The sequence below is a fragment of the Microplitis demolitor genome, chromosome 3, assembly GCF_026212275.2.
Source record: "Microplitis demolitor isolate Queensland-Clemson2020A chromosome 3, iyMicDemo2.1a, whole genome shotgun sequence".
NCBI lineage: Eukaryota > Metazoa > Arthropoda > Insecta > Hymenoptera > Braconidae > Microplitis > Microplitis demolitor.
Window position 1 is genome coordinate 21,402,337 of NC_068547.1, and position 24,381 is coordinate 21,426,717.

Consider the following 24,381-nt stretch of genomic DNA (forward strand, 5'->3'; position numbering starts at 1 on the left):
TTCATTTAAATCATAGATAATAGATAAAAAAAAAAAATAATAATAATAATAATAAATACATATAAAAAATGGAGTAACGAAATGCATACGCAGGATTATCAACGTCGTCATGACAGGGTAGTAAAATGGAGTGACAGACCACACCTCGGATAAAACTACCGATAAAATCATGTAACCATTAACTTTATTATACTTTTCTTAATCTCTTCTTTTATATAATTTCAACATGCATTTCTTCTCGGCTGAAAATATGCCGAAAAAAAGCCGAGAAGGTTTTTGAAAAAGGCCGAAAAACTTACGATAAATTGAGTCAGCATTTTTTCAGCCATGTTATTTTTACAAAAATGAAATTATAGAACTAAGAAAAATTTCAAGCAACTTAATGTACAACAGAAAACTTCCATGTTTTCGGCCATTTTTTGGCCCAGATAATTTCCGGTCTCGTGCTCACTTTTGGCTTGAAATTTTTTAACAGTTACAAAAATGCAATATCTATGCATGTGGTTTCGCCATTGCCGCAGACTCCAAAGAATGTGGGAGCCAAATAAAAGTTACTCTCTCTCTACTTGTTAAACTCTCTATACAAATCTTCCACTCAGTTGCTACAGGAACAGCATAAAGCGTCACTATTTAAACCTCAGTCTCAATACAAGCTCAAAGTATTATATTATATTGAGTTTCCTTTACTCACGGCGCCGGTTTCACTGCCAGTAATTCACTTCTATTCTCTGTGATGTTCGCCGTGCGAATAACTGCTCGTATGTACTTGTAGTTTTTTTTCTCAGCAGATATACCGACTAATACTTTGCTTAGAACTACACCATTACTACTACATGTGTACTTTTGAATCCCACATACTGAGAAAATTACCGGGTATGCAGGTACCATAAAAATAATTAAATGCGCGGGTAAATTTGAACAGCATTAACGTTCACGTTAACGCTTAATCTATTTAATTGCAGACGTAGCTGCACATTGAGTACTTATATACTTTGGATTGCTATGTATATATGTATGTACAGTTAAAATTTATATGTGTAAATGTATAAATGTATAGATGGTGTGTGGTACCGACTATTAAACGTCGTAAACTAACTCAACAATGTTACTGCTGTTTTAATGCCCATTTGAATGCTCCCTCGATTGTCCCTTAGATCTTTCTGACATATTTATGTACTTTAGATTCTTATATTGGATTTTATTTATCAGCTATTTGATCAAATACGATAAATACTCAAAATTATTATTTTTTTTTTACATCTATCCCAGCATGTCCCTATTCGATTTTAAACTGTTGTAAGTTTATTTTATTTGAACTTTTATTACTTATGTTGTGATGGCTATGTGATATCAAATTTCAAAATATGATATTTTTAAATTTATTAGAATTTATTTCGATAATCGAATTTGATGAATCGACAAATTTATCGTTTTTTAAATTTTTTTTTCCATGTGAAAATTTCTCCCGAAATTTTCATTAAAAATGGAAACTTTTACTTTGAATTATTTCAAATTTTCAAAAATTCAAATTTTTAAGATGAGGCTCATACTTTTAAGCTTTCATCGAGTTGTGTCACCAGTCTGTCATTTTTTTAAAAAATAGTAAATTCGTAGTGAAAATAAATTTCAGTAAAAATTCAAAATTTTTTTTGTAATTTTTAGATACAAAATTTTAATAAATAATTAATAATAAAAATAATTATTTATTAATTAATAAAAATGATTACTAATAGCCCAGGTTGTGATTTCCTCTATACTGTAAAAGTGAAAGAAAAACGTTACGGATAATTGCATTCCTGAGATAGACTAAGCAGTGCTATATATTGTGTATATATATATATATATATATATATATAATATGTACGGTGTTAAATCTGTCTAATATATTATCGACTAAACACCATGGTGGCAACGTGAGTAATTCTTTTTATCATGTATACATGTATAAAAAAAAAAGTTATGTTCATATATCGTAGAGTCTATATATATATAGTGCGCTTCGTTCAGGTCCACTTGTGACAAGTAGTTCTCATGCCGATAAGCAAAGCCCCAAAGTGACGTTGGTTTTCCCGACGAGTTACGGGAAAACGATAAAGCTCTCAGATCTCTTCTTGGGCTAAATGGAACGAGCTAGTAAATTAAACATAAAGGCTACCGACAGACACCACATACACTATCATTAACACTGATTTATTAACGCGACAAATATTCTTTTTTTTTTAAATTAAAATTCTCAAAAAATAATAAAAAGTGATAATACTAATTTATGTATTTTTTTTTTTTTTACTGACTTAAAATTGATGATTAAAATTTTTTGTCAATTTAATGTGAAAAAAAAAGGAATAAAAAGTCGTTTTAAATACAAACACGTGTTTCCCGTTAACTTGAATTAAAATATTAAAATCTTTCATTACTCATCTACATTTTTTTCTAATTAACAGGTTCCGAAATATTTTGCGAGTTTATGAAATAAAAATAAACAGCTTTAAAGAAGTAACCTATCAGATTTTAAATAAATATGTGTATATATATATATGTACAAAATAGAGAGAATTTTATAGCTAAAAAAATAGAGGTAGAAAACAAATACGGGATTGATTAAATGATAAAACGGCAAGAGCATGACTTTTGCATCCTTTGAAACGTCAGAGATCTAGTCGTTAGAATTCTTCGCCATTACAAATAAAACCTCTTATCAACTCGTCTACTAGTCACTACCCTCAGTCACTACAGTACAGAATGGCTTGCAAATTGACAGATTTAACTTATAAAACTCGTCCAATAGTACTGAGTTGTACTTACCACCGTTATTTTGAGTAACGTATATATGACGATAAAAGAAACCTATAAGGCAATAAATTAAAATTTTTTTTCGTACCTCGATTGTATTGATCTCTAATCGACCTCAGAAATCAGTTTCTCGCTTTTTTCATCACTATTTTTTAACTGACTGAGAAAATTTATTATAGTTGACCCGCAGGATCAATCGTTTTGTAGATTATGTTTATTAGTGATTCAAAAAAACTGATAAAAATTTTATCAATAATTGAAAAAAGAACTCAGCTGACGAAAAAATATTTAAAACTATCAGTTCAGTGTGCGCACTTTGGCGCATTGGTAGCAGCTAAGACCTATAACCGGGCGGACTCAGGATCGAGCCCAGTGGACGCCAGATTATTTTCTAGGTGAAAAAAAATAATTATGAGAAAAAATATCCGAATATTTGAAAAAAACACACAAATAATTCATATAAAATTTTTTAATAAATGCGTTAAATTTCTATCAATAAAAAAAATGTAATGGACGCATTGTAAAAATGCCGCGAAATTCAAATTTGTCTAGAATTTAAAAGTGAAATAAATTTCTCCAGTTATCGTAAATCACAAAAAACTATGAAAAGCCACGAATCCAAAAAAAAGTTTTTTTAATGACTAATTTAATATTAATAATTAACAATAAATTTTTTGAATGATCGATATGGGTAAAAAAATAAATTAACAGACGAGCTAATTATAGTAGATAAAAATTAATAACATCAATTACTGTCTTATTAAATATTTAAAAATGAATGAGCAGCAATTAAAATAAAAATGAGAGATTATTTATTAAATTGAGTAAAAAGAATATGAAAATATTAGAGATATGTGTTAAATCGATGAATCGTGAGTCGATCTTTCTTTTCATATAATACATTATATCTGACTTTTTATTTCTTGCATAAATGCTGGACCATAATTATCGTCGGGCAGTGGATTACAGACTCGACTTGGTATGAAACCTTCCGCGAACATAAACGAATGACGCGTTCGCGGTTCTTATTTTAAAATTTATTTTTTAAAAATACACTATCAGGTTAACGTTTAAATATGATGTTCAAATAATTTAAACAGATAAAAATAAAAATACGTAAGTATTAAATATGTAGTGTTTTGTAAATTAAAATGGGGAGATATAGCGGACATGGACGAAAACGAGGTACGATAAAAAAAATGGTCCGAGGTATGTAAAAAAAAAAGTACGAGGCGTCGAAGCGAAAGAAGATCGACTGATCGATTCAGTATAAAATTAATCCGAGGCGCTAAATGACCAAGTTGCGGACGAGAGGTGCCGGGAGATCGTTATCCAGAAGCCTGTGTGTTAAAACCTTCTTACTTTTTTATCTTTCATCGATCGTGAGATGCTCGGAATATAGATTGCGATTATATTATAGGATATCCTTTAAATACATACACATATAAATTAATGTTAAAAGTATTTTAATTCTAAAATCTAGATTCAGAACATAAATCTTACGCTTGTAAAATTAATATTTATCTTGAGATTTATTTATTACCTTAAAGTTTTTAATTTAATTTAAAATTTTTTTAAGATCGATAATTATGCGTGAAAAAAATGATAGTTTGAATGACGTATGAACAGGGTGTATAGTATATAAATTACATAAATATTGGTATGTATGTGAATAAATATCGCAGTACTATTCTCCTAATTACCTTGTAAGAGATATAATTATAATGAAATCGTGAGTCGTAAGCTTTCTCATGCAAAATAAGCATAATCAGACGGTAATAAAAGAATAATGATTGTACATTAATCGTTTATTGCGCATGTTATGCTTCTTAACATGGTATATAATATATGAGAACTTTGTTAACTACATGGCCGTAGGAATACAACCGGTCACTAGGTTAGTCATGTGACATAAAACGAATATTTTTCTATCACGTTTTGAAAGATACTTAGAGTTTTTTTTTAAATTTCCCGCTATAAAAATTTAAAAATTCAGGTCTTTCGGAAGACTTGCCCGATACTCCGAAGGCCTCCAAACATCTCACGAACGCTTTAGTTTTCATCAGGATTGCCGTCTAAGAAACTCTAGAAAATTTAGTCTCAGCTCTTTGAGTTCGAAAACAGCGGGAAATTTTGAAATTTTCCCGCCGGGTCAACCGTTTTTCAAATTTTTTATTATGAAATAATTTGATACAAGGAATTGCCATGTATTTAAAGTAATTGAGACATTTAATTTCGAAAAGAGGGGGGGGGTGAAAAAATGAGAACTAAAAAAATCATACGTATTTTTTTTGAATCATATATACTGATGAGAATTTAAAATAAGACAAATTTTCGATTACCATTAAAATTTTTTTGTACAACTAATTTCAACAAAATTTGAAAAATAAGTTTATTTCCGGGTAAATTTCAGCCCGAAAGTAAAAATGCAGAAAAAAAAATTGTAAAAATAAATATCGGGTAGAGTTATAGTACCAAATATTGACCGAAATTAAATTAAAGACTGGGTACTTGGAAACCCTTGAAAATTTTACAATCGTCGAATTTCATGAAAAATATGCAGTTATGAATTTTTTCGTGAAATCCTTTCAACAAGGGGAATATTTACTATAGAATTATCTGCATATAAAAGTATAAATTTAAAAATTCCTGATAACATTTAATTAAAAAAAAAAAAAAAAAAAAAAACATGAATTGCATACATGTAATTTTTATATAAATAAATATATGAAAGGCATTAATGAATAATGTGAATGTATATTGATAAAGATTCATTGAACTTGGTTCGATATCTTTCTATGAACGTATTTCCGATGCATTAATTAAAAACTGCATGTCTCATGTGTGTTATGTTGATGTATATGAGAATAATGTAATCGTGCAGTGCGCATATAACGCGGAAATCAGAGATGAAGAGCGTGTGAGAAAGAATGAGATACGTCAGAAAGAAAGTAAAGAGGGGTCATGATGGTTTGACGTCTCAATTCCCGACGAAAGAGTGTGCGGTAGATGAGAGTTGGGTGGAGAGAAGCTTATTATATTCGACTGCCGGAAGTCGAAGGTTACCATATATAAAAAAATAAATAATAATAATAATAATAATGAAAAAAATGTGAAAAGAAATAAATAAATAAAAAGAAACGCGTCTATTAAATGGGACGTAGGACGTGCGTATAAATAATGGCGCGAGCCAACGCGACAGGAAATACGGCAGATGGAGCATTAACGATCTCGCGCGATCGCTATTGTCCTCTGGACCGCCTTGACATGAAAAAAATTTATTTATAGAAATTTTATCCTTTCATAACTCAAAATTAATATCAGGATATTAAACAAAAATATTTTTCTGTCATAAAATATTTTCTGATTGAGATTTATATTTTTTTTTTTTTTTGTATCTTTGGAATAGTGGTCATAAATAATTAATAATAGTTAAGTTATACAGATAATTAAATAATTAATTACATAAATAAAATCTTATCTCTACACATGTTTTCTTATTCTTATATTTTATTTTTTTTTATCAGTATATTTTATAATTACAATCATTTTCAAATAGTTAAAAATACAAATTAATTATTTTACCCTAAGTACATATACTCTTTACGGTCATATTATAAAAATATGAGACAAATTTTGAATTAAAAAAAAAAAGAATTTTTTTTTTCATATATGGCAAAATATTTGCAATAAAATTTCCACATAAAAACATGAAATTTTTTTTTTTACCAAATTAAAAAAATGTCCCATTTTACCCTCTTTTCTATAAATTTTTTTATAACCATAATCATAATTGACAATTAATTTATTGTAATTGAAAAAAATCTTAAATAATTTGTAATTTACTTTCTGACTAAAAAATTTTTTAAATCTTAAGTAAAAAAAAAAACAAAAAAAAAAAAAAAAAAAAAAAAATAACTATAGGCTAAACCAGATAAATGTTTAATGGGATTTTATTTGGTGAGAATGATATACCAAAGAGAAACTCGTTGAGAGATGATGATTGCAAGTAGAGTCGATCATTAGAACTCGATATCTCGAGTTAATTGCAGAGCATTCCCTCGCCACGCCTCGATGGCACTTATCAAAGTTTTGCAGGCGCCATTGACTTCCGGCTTGCTTGTAAATTTTTACTGCACTATTTTTAATTACACACAGACTCAATACTTTTTTTTTTTGGTGTAATATGAACAGTCTATTATATAAGAATTTATAATATTCAATATCAATTATGAGTGGCACATTCTAGCGCATTGCAATGAAATGTAGAGTACAAGGGTGCTTATTATCAGCCAGAAAGTCACGAGTATGGCTCTTCGACTCGTTAAACACACAAGAAGTGGTAGCAATAACCACTTGTTGTGAGTAACGGAATCTAAGAAGATGATAGGTGTTTCCAAGTGAGAATTGCACCGAGCAAATAAATGAGGACAGATATATCATATATATATATATATATATAGGTACTTAAATGCTACTCGTGAAGAATGCAATGTAATAACAACACTATATATGATATAAATAAATATAAACAAACAAAAAATTTATTGTTACTTTTATTATATAAAGGAAATGACTTTAAGCGAATCGTGTCTATTGCCACTAAATTTATTTATTCGAGACTGTCACGTTTAAATACGTGACGGTACTAGTAGATTCACAAAATTTTTTCTATAAATATTGTAAGAAAAAAATATGAAAAACGGTTGACTTTAAGGACCAGCCCCGAAACTTCCTGCTGCTTTCGAGCTCGAAAAGCGTACGTAGGGGAGCCTGGGGCACGAAGGCCCCCTTAAGCCGGTTTTTTCTTTTTGTGGCTTTTAACCATAAAATTCATTTATTTTCCGTCGATATCGAAAGAATAAGTAGAAATTTTGCAAAAAATCGAAAAAAAAATTTGTTTTTTTCTGGGGCACGAAGGCCTCCTCTCCAAAAAATTATCAACAAAAATTTTTTTTTTATTTCCCGTTAAGTTATGACCTTTATAATGTTTTTATGACGTTTTAGGCCAGTATGTGATGTATGAGGTAAAATGGACCATTAAAAAAAAAAAATTGTCACAAAAAAATTAACTTGACGGAAAATAAAAAAAAAATAATTTTTTCTTTATAATTTTTTTTTCGAGTTGTCCGTTTTGCCCCTCATATCACGTATTGACTTAAAATATACTAAAAACATTATGAAGGTCATACTTTGACGGAAAATAAAAAAAAAAATTTTACCTAATTTTTGAAGAGGGCCTTTATGCCCCAGGGGGGCCTTCGTGCCCCAGGCTCCCCTACGTACACTGGGACAAGGTCTTGAAATTAGTCTGGATAACTTTCGAGGACCTTAAAACTTCGAGATCTGTTCAATACCCGGTTTTCGAAATTCGGAGCGAAAATAATAATTTATCTTTTTTTTTAAATTTCAAATTTTTTGCGCGGAAAGTTAGATGCTTTGAATTTATGATAAAAAATTACTCTTTTAATAATTTATGAAAAAAAATTTATTTTGAATATTACGGTCGAAGATTTTGAATATAGATATTGATTGTTAGAGAAAATTTTTTTAAAAATTTGTTGTATTTAGGATAAAATCGGTATTTTACATAAATAAAAAAAAATAAGGATGTAAGAGTTTTTTGATGAGCGATAAAATAATGGCGTTTATTTAGCCTGTTGTGTGAATTTGGCGTCAAAATATAACAGAGGATATTATTTTTATGGAGATGCCTGGGGTGAAACACGGGCCACATCGCCAAGGAAGACGAGTAAGAGAGAAATTTAACCATGATTTTAAAACCTTACGGCAATGTTGCTTTATTGCCGCTTTATTATCTCCAGACTCGAATACAATAAAAAATAAAGTTACGTGAGTTAAAAATGAAATAAAAAATTTAAAAGAGAGAGTGAAAGAAAAAGCAAAAAAACTCGATCTGTCGCTTATTTTTTGCTAGGACGCGTTTGTAAGCTTAAGACGAAAAAGTGCAAGCTGTCAGTCAAGATGAAATTACGCGTGCCATCGAACGATTAAAAATATTTGTTACGCTCTCGTACGCAGTATTTATAATTACGAAGGTAAATTATTTAATAAAATAAATTTTTTAATTAAAAAAAAAAAACCACCGCTTACATGTTTGATAAATAAAATTTATTCAAATAAAAAATAAAATTTGGTAATTAATTATCTATCAAAAGGCTTTAATGTTAAGTTTAGACATCAATGTTCACACGTTTATTTGAAAAGACCGAGATGAGGGTCAAGATGAATAGTCTTTCAGTCTTAAAATTTTTTTTTTATTTATTTTAAAATCGAGGCGCCACTAAAAAGAATTTTGTATTTACAAATTTATACTGAATTTACGGTACGAAGAATTAGCAATTAATGCATTTTAATTTCAAATAATTTTATTTTGAATAATTATTATGATTTTTTAAAATTAAACAGACTCAATTTCATTGATTGTTAATTTATTTTAATTATTTTTAAAATTTATTGTATTTTTAATGGTTAAAAAAAATATAAAAATAATATATTGTACTTGAAGGTTATTATTACGAGGGCGTTTTCAAGGAGATCAATTGTGGTCATGGTTAAATTCTGCATCATTTTATTTCTATAGAGAAATGGGAGCTCGTTTTTCTTTTGAGCATATGTATTATATATTTACGTTTATATGTATATGTATATGTATATGTATATGTATATGCATGAATATACATATATGTAAGTTGTTAAGTTGGATTTAGTCGGATGAGTATCCCACTACCTATGGGACCCTTTATAAATTTGTACTCCGGGCACGTACTTGGCCCCCTCGCGATCTGTTTCAGTTCTTAGCTCTTTGCATGCGCCGCGACAGCGGCATTTAAATAACACCAAAATGATAGAGTGCGAAACAAGAAGGAAATTGTTTCAAGTCTTGATCTTATTTGATAACTGCCAAAAATTATTATCCTTTAATTATTAATATTAATAAAATTATTTAAATATTTCAAAATACTCTAATTTCGATCTGTAAAATTCTTTATATGACTTTAGAGGTTTTCAAATTTAAGCGCCACTGGGATTTCAAAAATTGGCGCTTTATTTTTTTTTAAATTTCTGCTTTGAAACTCTTGTGATCGAAATTCAAAAATTCAAATTTTGCCGCCTTTTTTTTCCATTCATCAAATTGAATTAAATAATTAAAAAAAAAAACCTAATTGTTTTTATAAACTCTAACAAAATATATCATAAATGAAAAGATAAATGACTTTTGTAAACCGAAATTTTTTTCAGTAATCATTAAAAATTATCAAGTGATATATTTAATATTTGAATTGATGAATAATCTTCTCAAAGAAAAGAAGAAAATGAAATTTTATCACTCTTTCAAAAATAAAACCAGCAGATCTCTATCTAAATTCAGATTTTTTCGATGAAGAAAATTTGAATGAATTTTTCAAATTTTTGACAAGAAAAAATATCCAAAAATGTCAATAAAAAAAAAATCAGGACATATTACTTCGAATCACGCATACATAAAATATCTGAAAAGCGGGCCTATTACGACTCTAATATCAACAGATAATATTTATACAATCAATGACTTATATGTCATATTTTTGCCGTGTATATTAAGTCGTGTAACCCTTCAAATTTTAGGACTCAAAATATATGAGATAATTCGATAATTTCTTACAAGAAAAAAATCCAATATATCTAAAAGTTATTTTTTATCCCAGTGTGATTATTTATTTTGTAAAATTATCACTTTTGGATGATGTAAAAATAAAACAATATTTAGTTTTTAAAAAGTTGAATTTAAAATTTTATTAGTTTTTACTAAGTGTATATTTTAAGAAACACTTAATGGAAATATATAAATATGTATATGTGAATACGAATTTTAACGACTGTCAGGAAATTTAGAAACTATTTTGATGATGATGAGAAAAGTAAATATTTATTAATAAAACAATATATATAATAATTATATATTTATTGTTAACGTAAAAAATAGTTAAATAGTTTAAAATAAATAACATGACTCGCCTTAGACACACTTCCATCCGCAGCTAAATATAAATTTACGAAAAGCCGGGTGGCATTTACGAAAACGAAACATCTGAGACAAGAGTACGGTATATCCACAGTGTCACGATCCTCGACTAAAACTTCAATACATTTACGCCGTTTCATATTAATGTTTATTTAAATTTTATATTATACCAAATGTATATTTTCGAGCTCGTTAAAATTTAACTCCATACAGATACGGCTCAAAATCTTAAATCTACTCAGCTCCAGTCTTATAAACTTTTAAATTCATACATTAATTTATATACCCCTAAATATATAAGTGAATATGTAAATATAAGTACATAAGTAAGTAAATTAAAAAAACTAGACATACCATTTCTAAAATTACGTTTATATCCTCGTGCGGCGTCACTTAAATTCCAGAGCGGGAAAAAAAAAATTGTTAAAAAAATACTGAGCTTGATAGCTCGTCGTAAGTTTATTAACACCATCTTAAAACTTATTATTATTATTATTATTATTATTATTATTATCGTTATTAAGATTATTTATATTTAGAGTCGCAGTTAATTAAAAAAATTTTTTTTCTTTGTGACACTATCAAATTATCTCACCGCCAAACATCGAAGGTAATGACAATAATAATTAATAATAAAAAAAACAACACAACACTAAAATTCGTATTTATTTCTGGAGCAGTAATCCGAGATGATGGAACAAGTCGAGAGTTACTCTACTTCTCGATCGCCCGGGGAATTCAATTTGTCAGTGTCCTGAATTTTTCAAGTTAAAAATACACTGTCGTAAGAAAAAAAACCACCAAAAAATATTTAAAAAACATTCATTTATATACATATTAATAAAATACCAAAGTCATCACGAAAACACGACACATCACTTAAATTAAAAAAAAAAAAAAAAAAAAAGTATATATAAATTAATCACTTAAGTACTAATATTATTTACAATAAATATATAAAAAAAACTAAATAAAGACAATTTATAAATTTTTTTTCTTTTAGACTCCTTAGTCTCATTCTTGAAAATATTTTTCCGCGTAATTTCATCATTGGTTAATATTTATTTCGTATATTTATCAATAAACAGTCGTTTCGTTTCGTTCGTTCGTTACATTTTTATAAAATATAAATTTTTATAATATATATATATATATATATATTTATATATTAATACGCGTAATATATTTATAAAAAAATAAATAAAGATGTAAGTGTATTGTAAGAGAGCGGCCGCGCGTGGTAAACGCCGCAAGCAAACTAAGATCGTGGTCCCTGAACCAGACTGCCGCTGCCTCTCAGTACAGACTACACGAGACGTATAGAGAAGTATAGAGGATGGACGGTGGAGTAGTTTCTTTTACAGCTTAAGAGTTGAGTAGACTCTACTGTACAGCATCCAGAGAATATGGAGAAACGGATGAGATAAGATGAGATGAGATGAGAAGAGAAGAGAAGAAGATGACCAAAAAAAATTTAACATCTACTCTATCCACCCCCACTAATTCACCTTTTGCTGTCCACTACCTCTCGATTCAGGTATAAGCTATGGAGTAAAAGATGTACTCACCAATACAACAAACGGATGACTGATTGTGAGTGGCTGGACTCTGGAGGCTGTAGTACAGCCGGTACAGACTAAACATAACATTACATTAGTGAACCTCGCGAAGTTTAAGGATCAAAGTAAACTTACTTACCTTAACTTTAAGTAAAAGACGCCCTCGAGGACTTTATGACCTCCTGTAGCTTCCACCTGCATTTTACTTAAAACCTTTAAATTTTTAACTTGACAAAAGGCCACAGGTGACAGACTACCTGTCATGTTTTAAGTTTTACTGTTTATTTTTTCGTGATTTATTTACTCCATTAAATTTTTCAAGTACACAATTCATACAAATATTTATTTATATTTATATATATGTATATTTATTATATAAATAATTGATGCATGTAATTAATATTTTAATTGATAATAATAATTATGAATGGTGCGGAGTCTAAAAATTTAATAATGTGTGCCAAAAATGTGGATGGTAGACGCATAAATTAAGAAAATGATTTTTTGGTGCAGTGTTTATTTATTGTAAAAGTTTTTGTTAATTTAGAGAAAAGTCTTTTAATTATTATTAGCTGCGTTCTTCATGAAATATGTCAGCATGTCGATGGGAAGTGGAAAGACGATGGTGGAGTTTTTCTCGGCTGATATTGTGTTCAATGTCTGCAATAATTATTTTTTATTAATATTTTATTTGGATTTTAATTATGTTGAACTATAATCAGTCTGAGTAATTTTGTCATGTCAGGGTAATTTGGACCTCCTGGAAATTCATTCAAAATTATATGTATACTGTAAAAAAATCAGGAGTAAATTCGGATTTTATTTAAAGGCGGATTTAGTCCGGAGTTAAAAAAAAAATTACTCTAATTTTCGGGAGTTAACAGAAAGTTTTTTTCCAGTTGAGTGATTTCAGAGTGATGGAGATTTTATTTGAATCTTTTTTCAGGCTGACTATGATATTTAATTAAATAAATAATTTACCTGAAGGTAACGAAGTTGCAATGCTGCGGGAGAGTCACCGATAACTTCAGATGCTTCTCTCAATGCTCTGCTCGCCTTCTGTTCGCCCTCTGCAGCAATAACCTGTTTGAAAAATAAAAATATTCATTTTTTTTTTAACCAACCAATCACGTGAAGTTGAAAAAAAAATAATTGACTAATTTTATTTAAATTCAAATCAAATCTTTTTTGTCAAACTCTAGTCCAGAGCCATCTGGCGTCCATCTACGAAATTAAATTATCCAAGAGTACGAATATATCTACTACTGGTATTCATTTTCTGATGAGATAACGAAAGGTAATGTCCGTTACTTCTTTAACATTAAAATTTAAATTTAAACATAAAATAAGTAAAAAATACCTTTGCACGTGCTTCACGTGCGGCTTCAGCTTCTGCAGCCATCGCACGTTGCAATTGAACTGGCAGACGGACGTCTTTGCTGTAATTAAATTTATCAATAAATTATTTAATTAATTCGGACAATAAAAAAAGAATACTATAGTATTCACTGAAAAAAAAAGTATTTCTTGACACGAAAAAAAATTTTCTTGAAGTAAGAAATTTTTCCAGTCCCAAGAAAATTTTTGTTTTCACTTCGTAATGCAAAATATATATCACGTTTTGGCTTTGGAAACTAAATCCAAATGGCGTATAAATTTTATTTTCACTGACAATCGTTTTGTAGACTTATTCTATAGCTAAAAATAAAAAAAAAATTTTTTTAAGCCAAAAAGAGATAAAGTTTAAATTACGCGCCCTTTTGGCTTTCAAATTTTTTTTCCAATTTTCAGCTTTAGATCAAGACTACAATATGATTAGCAATTAAAAAAAATTCGTACGCCCTTTCGGTTTTAAACTTAGTGGCTAAAACCAAAAGGGCGCACAAATATATGTCCTTTTGAAATTAGTAACGCAATATCTTGTGTCAATAGATCCTTTTTTTCTAAATGAATGAGGAAATTAAAAAAAAAAAATTGATTTTACATTTCAACCCGTTCGACTTTGATTCCCCAGGTGTCTGTAGCTTCATCCAGCGAAGCCTTAAAAAATAAAATATTTATATTTAAATATCGATCAGATAATTAACTTTGACATACATAAGTATGTAATAAACTAAATACTGTTTTGGTAATTTTTTTTTCTACACTGAAAATAATAATTATTATTTAAATTTTGACTTTACCTGCATGTTTGTGGAAATTGTTTCGCGTTCACTCAATATTTCGTGCAACGGCCTCGTGCCCATAGTATTACGCAATGTTGTTTGTGCAAGCAAACGTGTACTGTGATGAGCATTTTCAACATTTGCAATCGATATTGTTGCATTATTAACTCGGTAGTAAACTACGGCATCAACTGACACTGTCACGCTGTCTTTTGTTAGCACCTATTATTTTATTTATTAATTAATATTAATTATTTAATCATTTATATTTTACATTAATGTCTAATAAATAATTACTTCTTGTGGCGGGATGTCATATGTACGAGTACGCAAATCAACCCGTGCATAACAATCGATACAGGGAAGTATAAAAAAAATACCTGAGGAAAAATATTTTGTTTTATTTATCAATTTACTTTTTTTTTCTTCATTAATTTTTTTATATTTATTATCTGCTGTTTTATTTATTTACCAGGGCCTTTAGCGCCACCAGATAATAATCTTCCTAGTCTAAATATAACCGCTCGTTCATATTCTTGTACGACCTATAAATAAATATAGTATATAATAATCACTTGTTTTTTTTTTTTTTTTTTTTTTTTTTTTTTTTTTTTGTAATTGAAAATTTTTTTAGTCTGGGAAATGCGACTTTTTTTGAATGATTGGAATAGTTAATTATATTGCGCAATACTTCGCAATAAAAATATTTGATTTTGATATTCAAAATTTATTTTTGAGGCAATAGCAGTAAATTAATTTTGAAAATTTTTCAGGACAAAAAAAAAATTAGGACGCGGGAAAAATTTAGCTAGTGAGAAAAAATTCAATTTTTTGATCCTCAGTATACGCGAAATTTTTTAACTTTTTACTTTAACATATAATTGGAAAAATTAAGATTAATTTTAAATTGCCATCAATAAGATGATTTTTTAATTACGTATAAAAAAATTAAATAATTAAAATAGTAAAATTCAAAAAAATGCATATACTCATTTTTGAATTGTCTAAATGTGCATTTTTTTATTTTTATTCTATAAAAATTTTCTTTTATTATTCAAAAGATTTAAAAATTGTAAGATAATTAGATACGTTTTAAAAGAATTTTCAAAAATAAAATTTGGACAAAATTTTGAGCCGTCACTTTGCCCGATTTTTTTTCATATGACGTAAATATGTAATAATATCACCGAGGATATATTTTGGTAATATAAAATAAATATGATTGACTAAGAATAGAAAAATAAACAAGCGGCAATTTTTTGGCATCCTTATTTTTATTTTGAATGAATTTTATTAATAATCAACTAATCAATAGTATATATAATTGTAGTTATTAGCGATAAATTTGTATATTTTACCTTGAAACAAATAAAAAGTGAAAATGGCATCGTAAGAATAACGAGAGCCCACGACAGTCCAATTAAAACACTTCCGCATTTTGAAAAATCCTGTGGTTGCTGAGTGTCAGCTACACGATAAAAAATAAAAAAATTAATCAATACACCGCTTTAAGCAAATAATCAAATCGATAACCACAGAATCAAATAAACTCACCTCCAATAATACGCTTCCGTATGTCATCAGGGCGTGAATTAACCAAAACAGGTGTCATGTTACCATTTCCTACAGTCGTCATTGGAATTGACATGCCAGGACTAATTCGAGATTCAAAACGCGCCACCTTAAAAATTTCACTTGCACATTAATTTCTCTAAATAAAATAAAATTAATAAAAAAAAAAAAAAATAAAAAAAAAGCAAATTTAAAATTTAATAAGAAAAATTACTTAGCGCAAAAAATCTCCGAGCAATTAAAAGTTTTTTAATACTCGTCAGTGATACACTGTAAAGTCAAATAAACTAGCTAATTAAAATATATACATAAGTAACAACAAGTTAAATTACAAAAACTTTGCTAATTACTACAATGTTTCAAAAATTCACCATCGGCCCTTGTGTATATTTTTCAAATTAAAAATTTTTTTAACTTCACCAGTCGATTAATTAAAATTACACATTTAATTATAAGAAGAAAAAAATATACATATATATTTATATGTATACAAATAATATATACTTTAAATTATTTAAGATATATTTTTTAAAAAAAATGATAAATTTGAACTGTCGAATTTGAACGGTAAAAAAATGGGCAGCAAATAAATTTGAAATGTAAATCCGTTCGCATGTAGAGCTCGGAAAAAACAGCAGGGGTATGTCCTTACATACCTTGACGTTACAAACTGGACAATGGTATATAAAAGGTTGCCACGACAACAGGTAGTGGAAGTCTGGGGTAAAATTGTCGCCACCGCTGTCTATCGCCCAATGATAAGCTTCCGTTGGACATCGGCGGCGAGTAATAACTTGTTAAATATGCATGTTATTAACATTTATAAATAATATATAAGTATGCGTGGAAATGTCCATGGGCTGTCTATTATTTTATGTTACAATTTATCACTATAAATAGTACCCGAATGTACGCGGATTGGATGAAATTTTCATCGAGCACAGGGATGAATATTTAAAAGCTGACTGCTCAATTAAGGGTCGGACATTTAGTATAAATTTGTTATCATATTTTATGGTATTATATTTATATTTTTGTTATTTCCATAATGTGATAATGGTGTACAGTTTAACTACACCCTCTATAGGTTCTAGTGTGATGGTAAATTTATAAATATTATATATAGCTGTAATGACTTTGTATTGGCCAAGGTCTCTTCTAGTTCACGATCATCGATTTACAACAGCTTTAGAGTTATTTTAATATCAAATTATATTCAATGAAGCAGAGGCAATAGTATGTCTGAGGAATTACTTCTTATTGATTGTTATTAAGTGAGTTGTTGATAATTTAATGGGAAGACAAATAAATTATTTTAATGACATTATAGATGGAAAAGGGTCAAAATAGGTCAATTAGAAAAATTATTAATGGAGGGTGAATTTTTATTAATGCAAAAATTTTTACTTTTATTTTATATGGAAGAATGGAGACTAAGAATGTACACGGAAAAAACATAATATTAAAAATTAATAAATAATAGTTAAAGGTGGAGTCTGTTATGAATACTTAGTACTATTATGTGCTTAATGCAAAGTAGTTTACTAATTTTTGTAGATTCCTGAAAACTACTATCAATTATTTCAAAAAGTTTGGAAATATTATTACTTTTAGGTATAATACGGGACTTATTAGTGAAAGTTCATTAATTTATGGCATAATCTATTAAAAGTAATGATTGGACAAATTAACAATTGCTGTCTTAGATACTGATTTTTACAGCCGAAAATTGAAAAAGTTACAAATTTTTATTTTATAAATTCGATATCACTGATAAATTATTAGCTTTAAATATCATTTATTCATCATTATAAATTAATTTACAATATATATAAATCGAATAAGTGGTAACTAATAAAACGAAAAATTAGTATACTAGATACTGATTTTTTGCTCATAAAAATACCGATAATTTTTAACTCTTATTTTATAAATTCTGTCCCATTGACTAATAATTAATATAAAATGCTATTTATTCGTTATTATAAATTAATTTATTATATACATATATCGAATAAATGGTAAATAATAAAATGAAAAATTCGTATCCTAGATCTTTATATATTAATATGTACGTTTACTAATTTTTCGGTTCCTCATTTTTAAAATTTTTGTATGCTTATTTGAATAGTAATAACTGAAGGTACCAATTTATCGATCCTTTTTCATATTAATTTTAATATACGAAATTACAAATTTTCCTCTTCTATGTGTATTAAATTTTAATATAAATAATATCCATTTTGTAATATATATAATGATCCTGGTTTGATATTAGTATTGAATAGACTAATTTTAAGTCAAAAATAAACTACAAACTATTAAAATTTTGAGCATCATTTTTTCCGTGTACGAATTTTGATTATGCTGTTAATCGAACTTAAAACAGGAAGTTGACAATTGAGTCACCGAAAAATTATTATGCTGTACTATAATTATTATCGTAGGCCTCGAAAATTTTTTCTGCTCCTTTATAATTCCGAATTTAGACAAATAATTTTTCGTTCAATTTGTTGATAAGTTTTAAGCGTAATATTTTTTTTAGTGCGGTATAATAATTTTTCGGCAACTCAACTTGCTGTTTCAAGTTGCGTCAACAGGATAATAAAAACTCGCCCATTTTTCAAGTCCAATTTTCCGTGACCCAGAAATGAAATTTTTTTTCTAAACCCAAAATCTCGATTTTTATAAAAAAAAAATTATTGTATTTAAAAATTCAGCTTATTATTAAAAAACAATTAAATTGTTGATTAACATTCAACAACTTTTTGAAATAAAAAACAACAGAAATAAATTTAAATAGAAGTAAAAAAAAACTATTTATTTTTTTTGTCATACACAGAATTATCATTAAACTTTTTCTTAATACAACTTCTCGTCACTAATTTAAAAAATTTATAAAAAATAAATATATTTATTACAAATATCACAATGAGGGTTATGTAAACATCAATGAGAGCCTCTTGGTACCAAGACAAAGATGTTACGGAAGACTTCAAAAATTTTTGACCGTTGCCACGTGCGATGTATTCCGCCCACCAGACCGCCGTCTTTAGGGGCGACTCTGGACGATCATGCCAAGCTTTTTGCAGCAGTTTAGCATTTTTCTGGTAGCTGAATAAAATAATAAGAGCAATAGTACAGTTATATAATAAAAAAATATGAGGAATTAATTTTATTTATTTTAACAAGATTATTTATTTATATTTGTTATTAGATAAAGCTTGACCGCGTTTACCTCGAGTCGTTGAACACACGATCGATCGCAGATCTCAGAGTTTTAGCGTTGAAATTATTCCATTCGAGCACAATAGCGACCCCGCGGTTTTCAGCTGCCGCGGCGTTGTTGAATTGATCTCCGTACATCGGAACAACCACCATGGGAACTCCGGCACTGACGCCTTCGCTGATACCCAACAAACCCCCGTGGGCCAAATAACATTTCACATTTGGATGCCCTATAAAAATATTTAATGTTCGTCATTTATATTCATGTATATTTTTCTTATTTCTTTAAATATATGATTTCATATTTTTCTTGCTATGTAATTTTTATAATATTTTTTCAGGGAATAAAATTATCTATGAGTTCAGCATAGTATAAATATATGAAACTCCATCTTGTAAAATTTATCTTATATTATTTTTTATAAATAAATATATGCAGTAAATAGTCATAAAATTTTATGATAAAAAATATATATGATTATTTTTTTTTATCTTAATTATGAGAAATCTTCAATATGAATAGAGTTTAAATTTAAAAAAGACAAAAAATTTTGATAAGATTAAATTTTTTTTATCGCTAATAATTGAGTAGTATATCTGTATATATATACATATCTGCTTTGTACGAACGTTTTAATTGAAATTTTTTTTTAAATATTTAATCAACATTTTGTAATAAATTACAGTATTAAAAGAATATTGAATAATTGATATGATAAAATATAAAAATAACCATGCCATTTAATAAATAATAAAAACTAGTATATTACGCACCTAGGGAAGTAAAGTAAGAAATGTCTCAGATCAGGCGAAGCGAAGCCGAGGTCAACAAACATGTGATCTGAGGCTTTCTTATTTACTTCCCGAGGAGGGTATACTATTTTTCTCGTCGACGGAGGCGGAAAACGGCAACTTCGTTTTGCACAGCGGAACGAAAGTTGACACTTTCCACCCGGAGGCGGGAAAAATCAATTTTATCTTATATCTACAACCGCCATATTTATTTAACATCAATCAAAAGCGTTAAAATCATTATTTCCTCTTTTAGTTCAGTAAATCAATAAAGGAAAAATATTATATAGCAAACAATTCGTGTTATCAATTTTTTTTATCTTATAGCAATTCAATGTTCAATTCCGTTTACATTTGATAAAAAATATTTTTAAACCGTATTATTGTCAATTTTTTTATTCATGACAGGTAATTATTCAATGAAATTTAAATTAGCAAAAAGCCGGGAAAAATTGTCTACAATAATTTCAATGAAATTTTTTTTTTCAAAATTATGCTATTAATTTTTTTACTGGTCATATTTGTATTCAAATTAAATCTACATTTTCATTCTTTTTAAATTTTATTCAAAATTTTTTATTTTTTTTATTTTTAAGGCTACCTCATTATACTCGAAAAAAAAAATTTTTAATAATCAAAATCTAGTCTCTTTTTATTTTTTCTTAAATTATGATACTGAAGTTAACCGACGTCAAACAATTTATTGATTTTTTTCAAAACGATAAATTGTAAAAAAAAAAAAAACAGTAGATTACACACCTAGGAAGGAAAGTAGGACATTTCAAACCACGAAAATAATTTCCTGAAAGTTCAAACTTTCGCTTCCGTTTATAGGCAGAATAGCGCATGCTCTAATTTTTATGATTGCTTTTATCATAAAAGGAAAGAAGACTTTCTGCCTCCTGATTAAAAGAAACGATTTGTAATGTCAAATGCCCATAAGAAGGGTGATTTAAAGTATCCAAAAGCATTAAAAAGTAATACAAATTTTTTTTTCTAATCGTTTCTTTTAATAAGGGTCCTAAAGAGTGAAGAAATTTACATTTTTGGTCTAGGTATGAGAAAATTGCACCTATTAGGTGACAGTAGAGCACGCGGTTGAGGTATGCAATATTTTTTAAAATTTTTTACATATGCATACTTCTAGTATTTTTTTTTTTTTTGTGATTGAAAAAAAAAATCAATTAATTCTTAATTGTCTACTAGTTTGAGGATCATAAAAAATTAATTAAATTATTTAAAAAAAAATAAAATAAATACATACGAAGTATAGCAGCTTGTGGTACCCATTTCCTAATGAGAACATTACTAGGTATATTAGGTAAATTTTCAGTTTCCCATTTCCAAATAACTTTTCGCGGTATATTACCGATAACTTTCAGAATATCATTGAGAGTATCATTAGTCATTGAACTGGCTTTTATCATAGATCCCCAACTAAAGAACAAAACTCCTTCATAAGCATTATCAAGATACTGCTGTATATCATTCGGCAATGGAGACGGATTAATATGTATTCCTCCGACTTCCACGACATTTGGTAAATTTGGTTTAGGACCATGCAACGAATAATGTGTATTTACAAGTATAGCTGAGGTGTTACGCGCAATATCATATAGCGGCTTACTAGATCCCAAAGCCTCATCAATAATCTTCTGAGTCGGCCAATTAAATGCGACTTGATAGAATATTTTCATATATAACAGACTGATAGTATTGAATGTGCGTTCAATAAAATTCATATTGGGAGCAAATCCATGGAATAACGAGGGTACATAACTTGGATTATCCAGATTACCTATTCGACCGTTTGCCCATGGCATCATAACATGCGATGACAGCCCAATAAACGCCGGATTATTTAAATAATCAACTATTGCTAACGAACAGTCGCTATTAAATATTTCCGTGAGTATCAAATCAAACTTTGGTTTACTTTTAATTAAATTTTTAACTTGCGGTAAATTTAGTGCATCTTCACAAGATTGCAATCCCATGTTACGTAAGTGAAACAATTCTAAAAATGGCGTCATCGGTGTATGGAATATTCTTTTCAAATCGACGACATTTACAAATGGATTAAATTTATTTATCAAACTTATGTCATGATAATTATTTATCGTGTTATTTTCACGCGGAAAATATGATATTACTGTAACATCATGACCACGATTCGCTAATTCTACAAGAAGTGGCTTGAAAACGTCAAAATGACTTTTTCCAGGGTGACTAAAAAATCCTAAAATTTTGTACTTTTTATCTGCGACACTTTCCAAAGCACTTGTGTTATCAATTAGATGAATAATTCCCAGTAATAATATTAAAAAAATTTTTTTCACAGTCATCGTCACTTATTTATTTGAAACGATCACTAGAAGCGGACCAACCGATAGAGATGACCCCACACTTAGTGACCTTGTTTTAAATTTTAATTCGATCGTTAACGAAATAAACGAGCTGACATTATCGTATGTATTATATATCACTTATGTCATACTAAAGTAACAGGAGAGACTGATGACAGTGAACTGAACATCATAGATGAGTCTTGCTTGTGTAATCTTTGGCCCCACTCTACCTCGGAGACTTAAATTACAACAACCTTAGATAAAAATATTTCTGGCTTAACTGCACTTGCTTTTTTATCGCGTATCTATTTACTATTACTTATAGTATTACTTTTGATCCTGTTATTTAATTACGGTTGTGCTGTTACAAAAAATGAAAAATAATTTAAATTAACACGGCTTTTTATAATTTTTTTATTTATTGAGCAGAAATGTCTGTTGTAGTTTAAAAAATGTGGTGGGGATAAAATAAGTAGAGGGGGTTTCAGATGCTATGTTCGGTAGAAAATTATTTTAGGTAGAAGGTCTACAGGCTTACGTCACTAGTTAAATATTTATTTAGGAAGGGCATTACTATTATTTTTATTTTTAATTCTCTAGACTTAAATTTAATCGTAGAGATAAATCTAAATAAGAATACTTTAAAATATGTATTCAATTGATTAATTATGGAGTAAATTAATTTATAAAAATAATTTTTTATGTTCAGCTGAAATGCGCACGTGAATTTTTTTTTTGTGAACTAAAATCTTTTGTAAAAAAAAATATATTAGATAATTTAATTTATTTTATTTTGAAAAAATGAAAACAAAGAGGACTTTTTAAAGTACGGACCCACTGAGGGAAATGTAAAAATATCCGAAAAGTGGGCTCTTGCATCACTTTTATAAAGACGGTAACCAAAAAGAGAAACCGGTTTCTCTCTAGGGGTTTTTATAAATTTTATTTAAAAAAACAAAAAAAAAAATTCTATAAAAATATTATTTGTTTCAATAAAAGATAAAGTACTTTGATGTTATATATAATATATATATATATATATATATATATATATATATATATATATATATATATATATATATATATATATATATATATATATATATATATATGTATTTAAAAACAAAACTTCAAGGGTGTGTAGGGAATTAAATTTTGAGACGAAAAGTCCTCGAGCGTTTTTAAATTCGACGCAGAGATAATAAGTTATTAATTAATGAAATTAGCCAATCAGAAGCGCTTGAGCCGAAAAAGTAGAGTGGGGAGAATTACAGATAACTTCAGTAACCCCCCACTCTACTTTTTCGGCTCAAGCGCTTCTGATTGGCTAATTTCATTACTTAATAACTAATTATCTCTGCGTCGAATTTAAAAACGCTCGAGGACTTTTCGTTTCAAAATTTGATTCTCTACCCACCTTCAAATTTTGGACATGTATATACCACAAATAAACAATATAATAATAACTCTACGCTGAAATTTATATCAATAGACAATAATTAAATTAACAAAAGTATTCTGTTAATAATAAATAAATATAGGGTAAATTGGTCATAGTAAAGTTAGAAACAAAAATCCCATAGTTGAAGGACCAGGCCCAAAAAAGGCGGAAACAGCTTTAAATAATTTTTCTATGCCGTCAGTACGAACATTGATAAATTAATTGAGAAAAAAAATGTTGATATTTATAACGAGGCCCAAAGCCGACTTGGTAGCCATATTCAAAAATAAAAAATTCAATAGATTTTTAGACCAATGATTAATATTTAAATAATTGCACATCAATTGACAACAATGACCCTATATTTACTTAAGTGGCCTTGTAAATTTATATCGATTCATAAAGTTATTTAATTTAGTACATTAATATGCGTCGTTGTATTTGTGTGTATGAATAATAA

At 28.1% G+C, this 24,381-nt stretch overlaps 3 protein-coding genes across 3 annotated transcripts in view; all 3 read right to left on the reverse strand.

The window, feature by feature from the left end:
* Window positions 1-11,666, reverse strand: part of LOC103569836 (laminin subunit alpha-1) — an 87,244-nt gene extending 75,578 nt beyond the window's left edge. The window contains exon 1 of the mRNA XM_053737352.1: window positions 11,171-11,666. Coding sequence (XP_053593327.1) covers window positions 11,171-11,288 — 118 coding nt within the window. The 5' untranslated portion in view covers window positions 11,289-11,666. The remainder of the gene's footprint in view (window positions 1-11,170) is intronic.
* Window positions 11,667-12,933: 1,267 nt separating this feature from the next.
* LOC103569854 (band 7 protein AGAP004871) lies at window positions 12,934-16,215 on the reverse strand. The gene is made up of 9 exons (XM_008547378.2): window positions 16,095-16,215; window positions 15,899-16,008; window positions 15,013-15,085; window positions 14,838-14,920; window positions 14,559-14,762; window positions 14,360-14,415; window positions 13,736-13,814; window positions 13,357-13,458; window positions 12,934-13,035 (listed from the first exon to the last, which is right to left on the reverse strand). Exons 1-9 carry the CDS (start codon window positions 16,186-16,188, stop codon window positions 12,934-12,936), a joined length of 903 nt encoding a protein of 300 aa, XP_008545600.1. The 5' UTR covers window positions 16,189-16,215.
* A 2,713-nt stretch (window positions 16,216-18,928) lies between these two features.
* LOC103569853 (UDP-glycosyltransferase UGT5) lies at window positions 18,929-22,907 on the reverse strand. The gene is made up of 3 exons (XM_014441853.2): window positions 21,397-22,907; window positions 19,351-19,570; window positions 18,929-19,226 (listed from the first exon to the last, which is right to left on the reverse strand). The coding sequence occupies exons 1-3, from the start codon at window positions 22,475-22,477 to the stop codon at window positions 18,929-18,931; spliced, it is 1,599 nt and encodes a 532-aa protein (XP_014297339.2). The 5' UTR covers window positions 22,478-22,907.
* Between the last annotated feature and the right edge of the window lie 1,474 nt (window positions 22,908-24,381).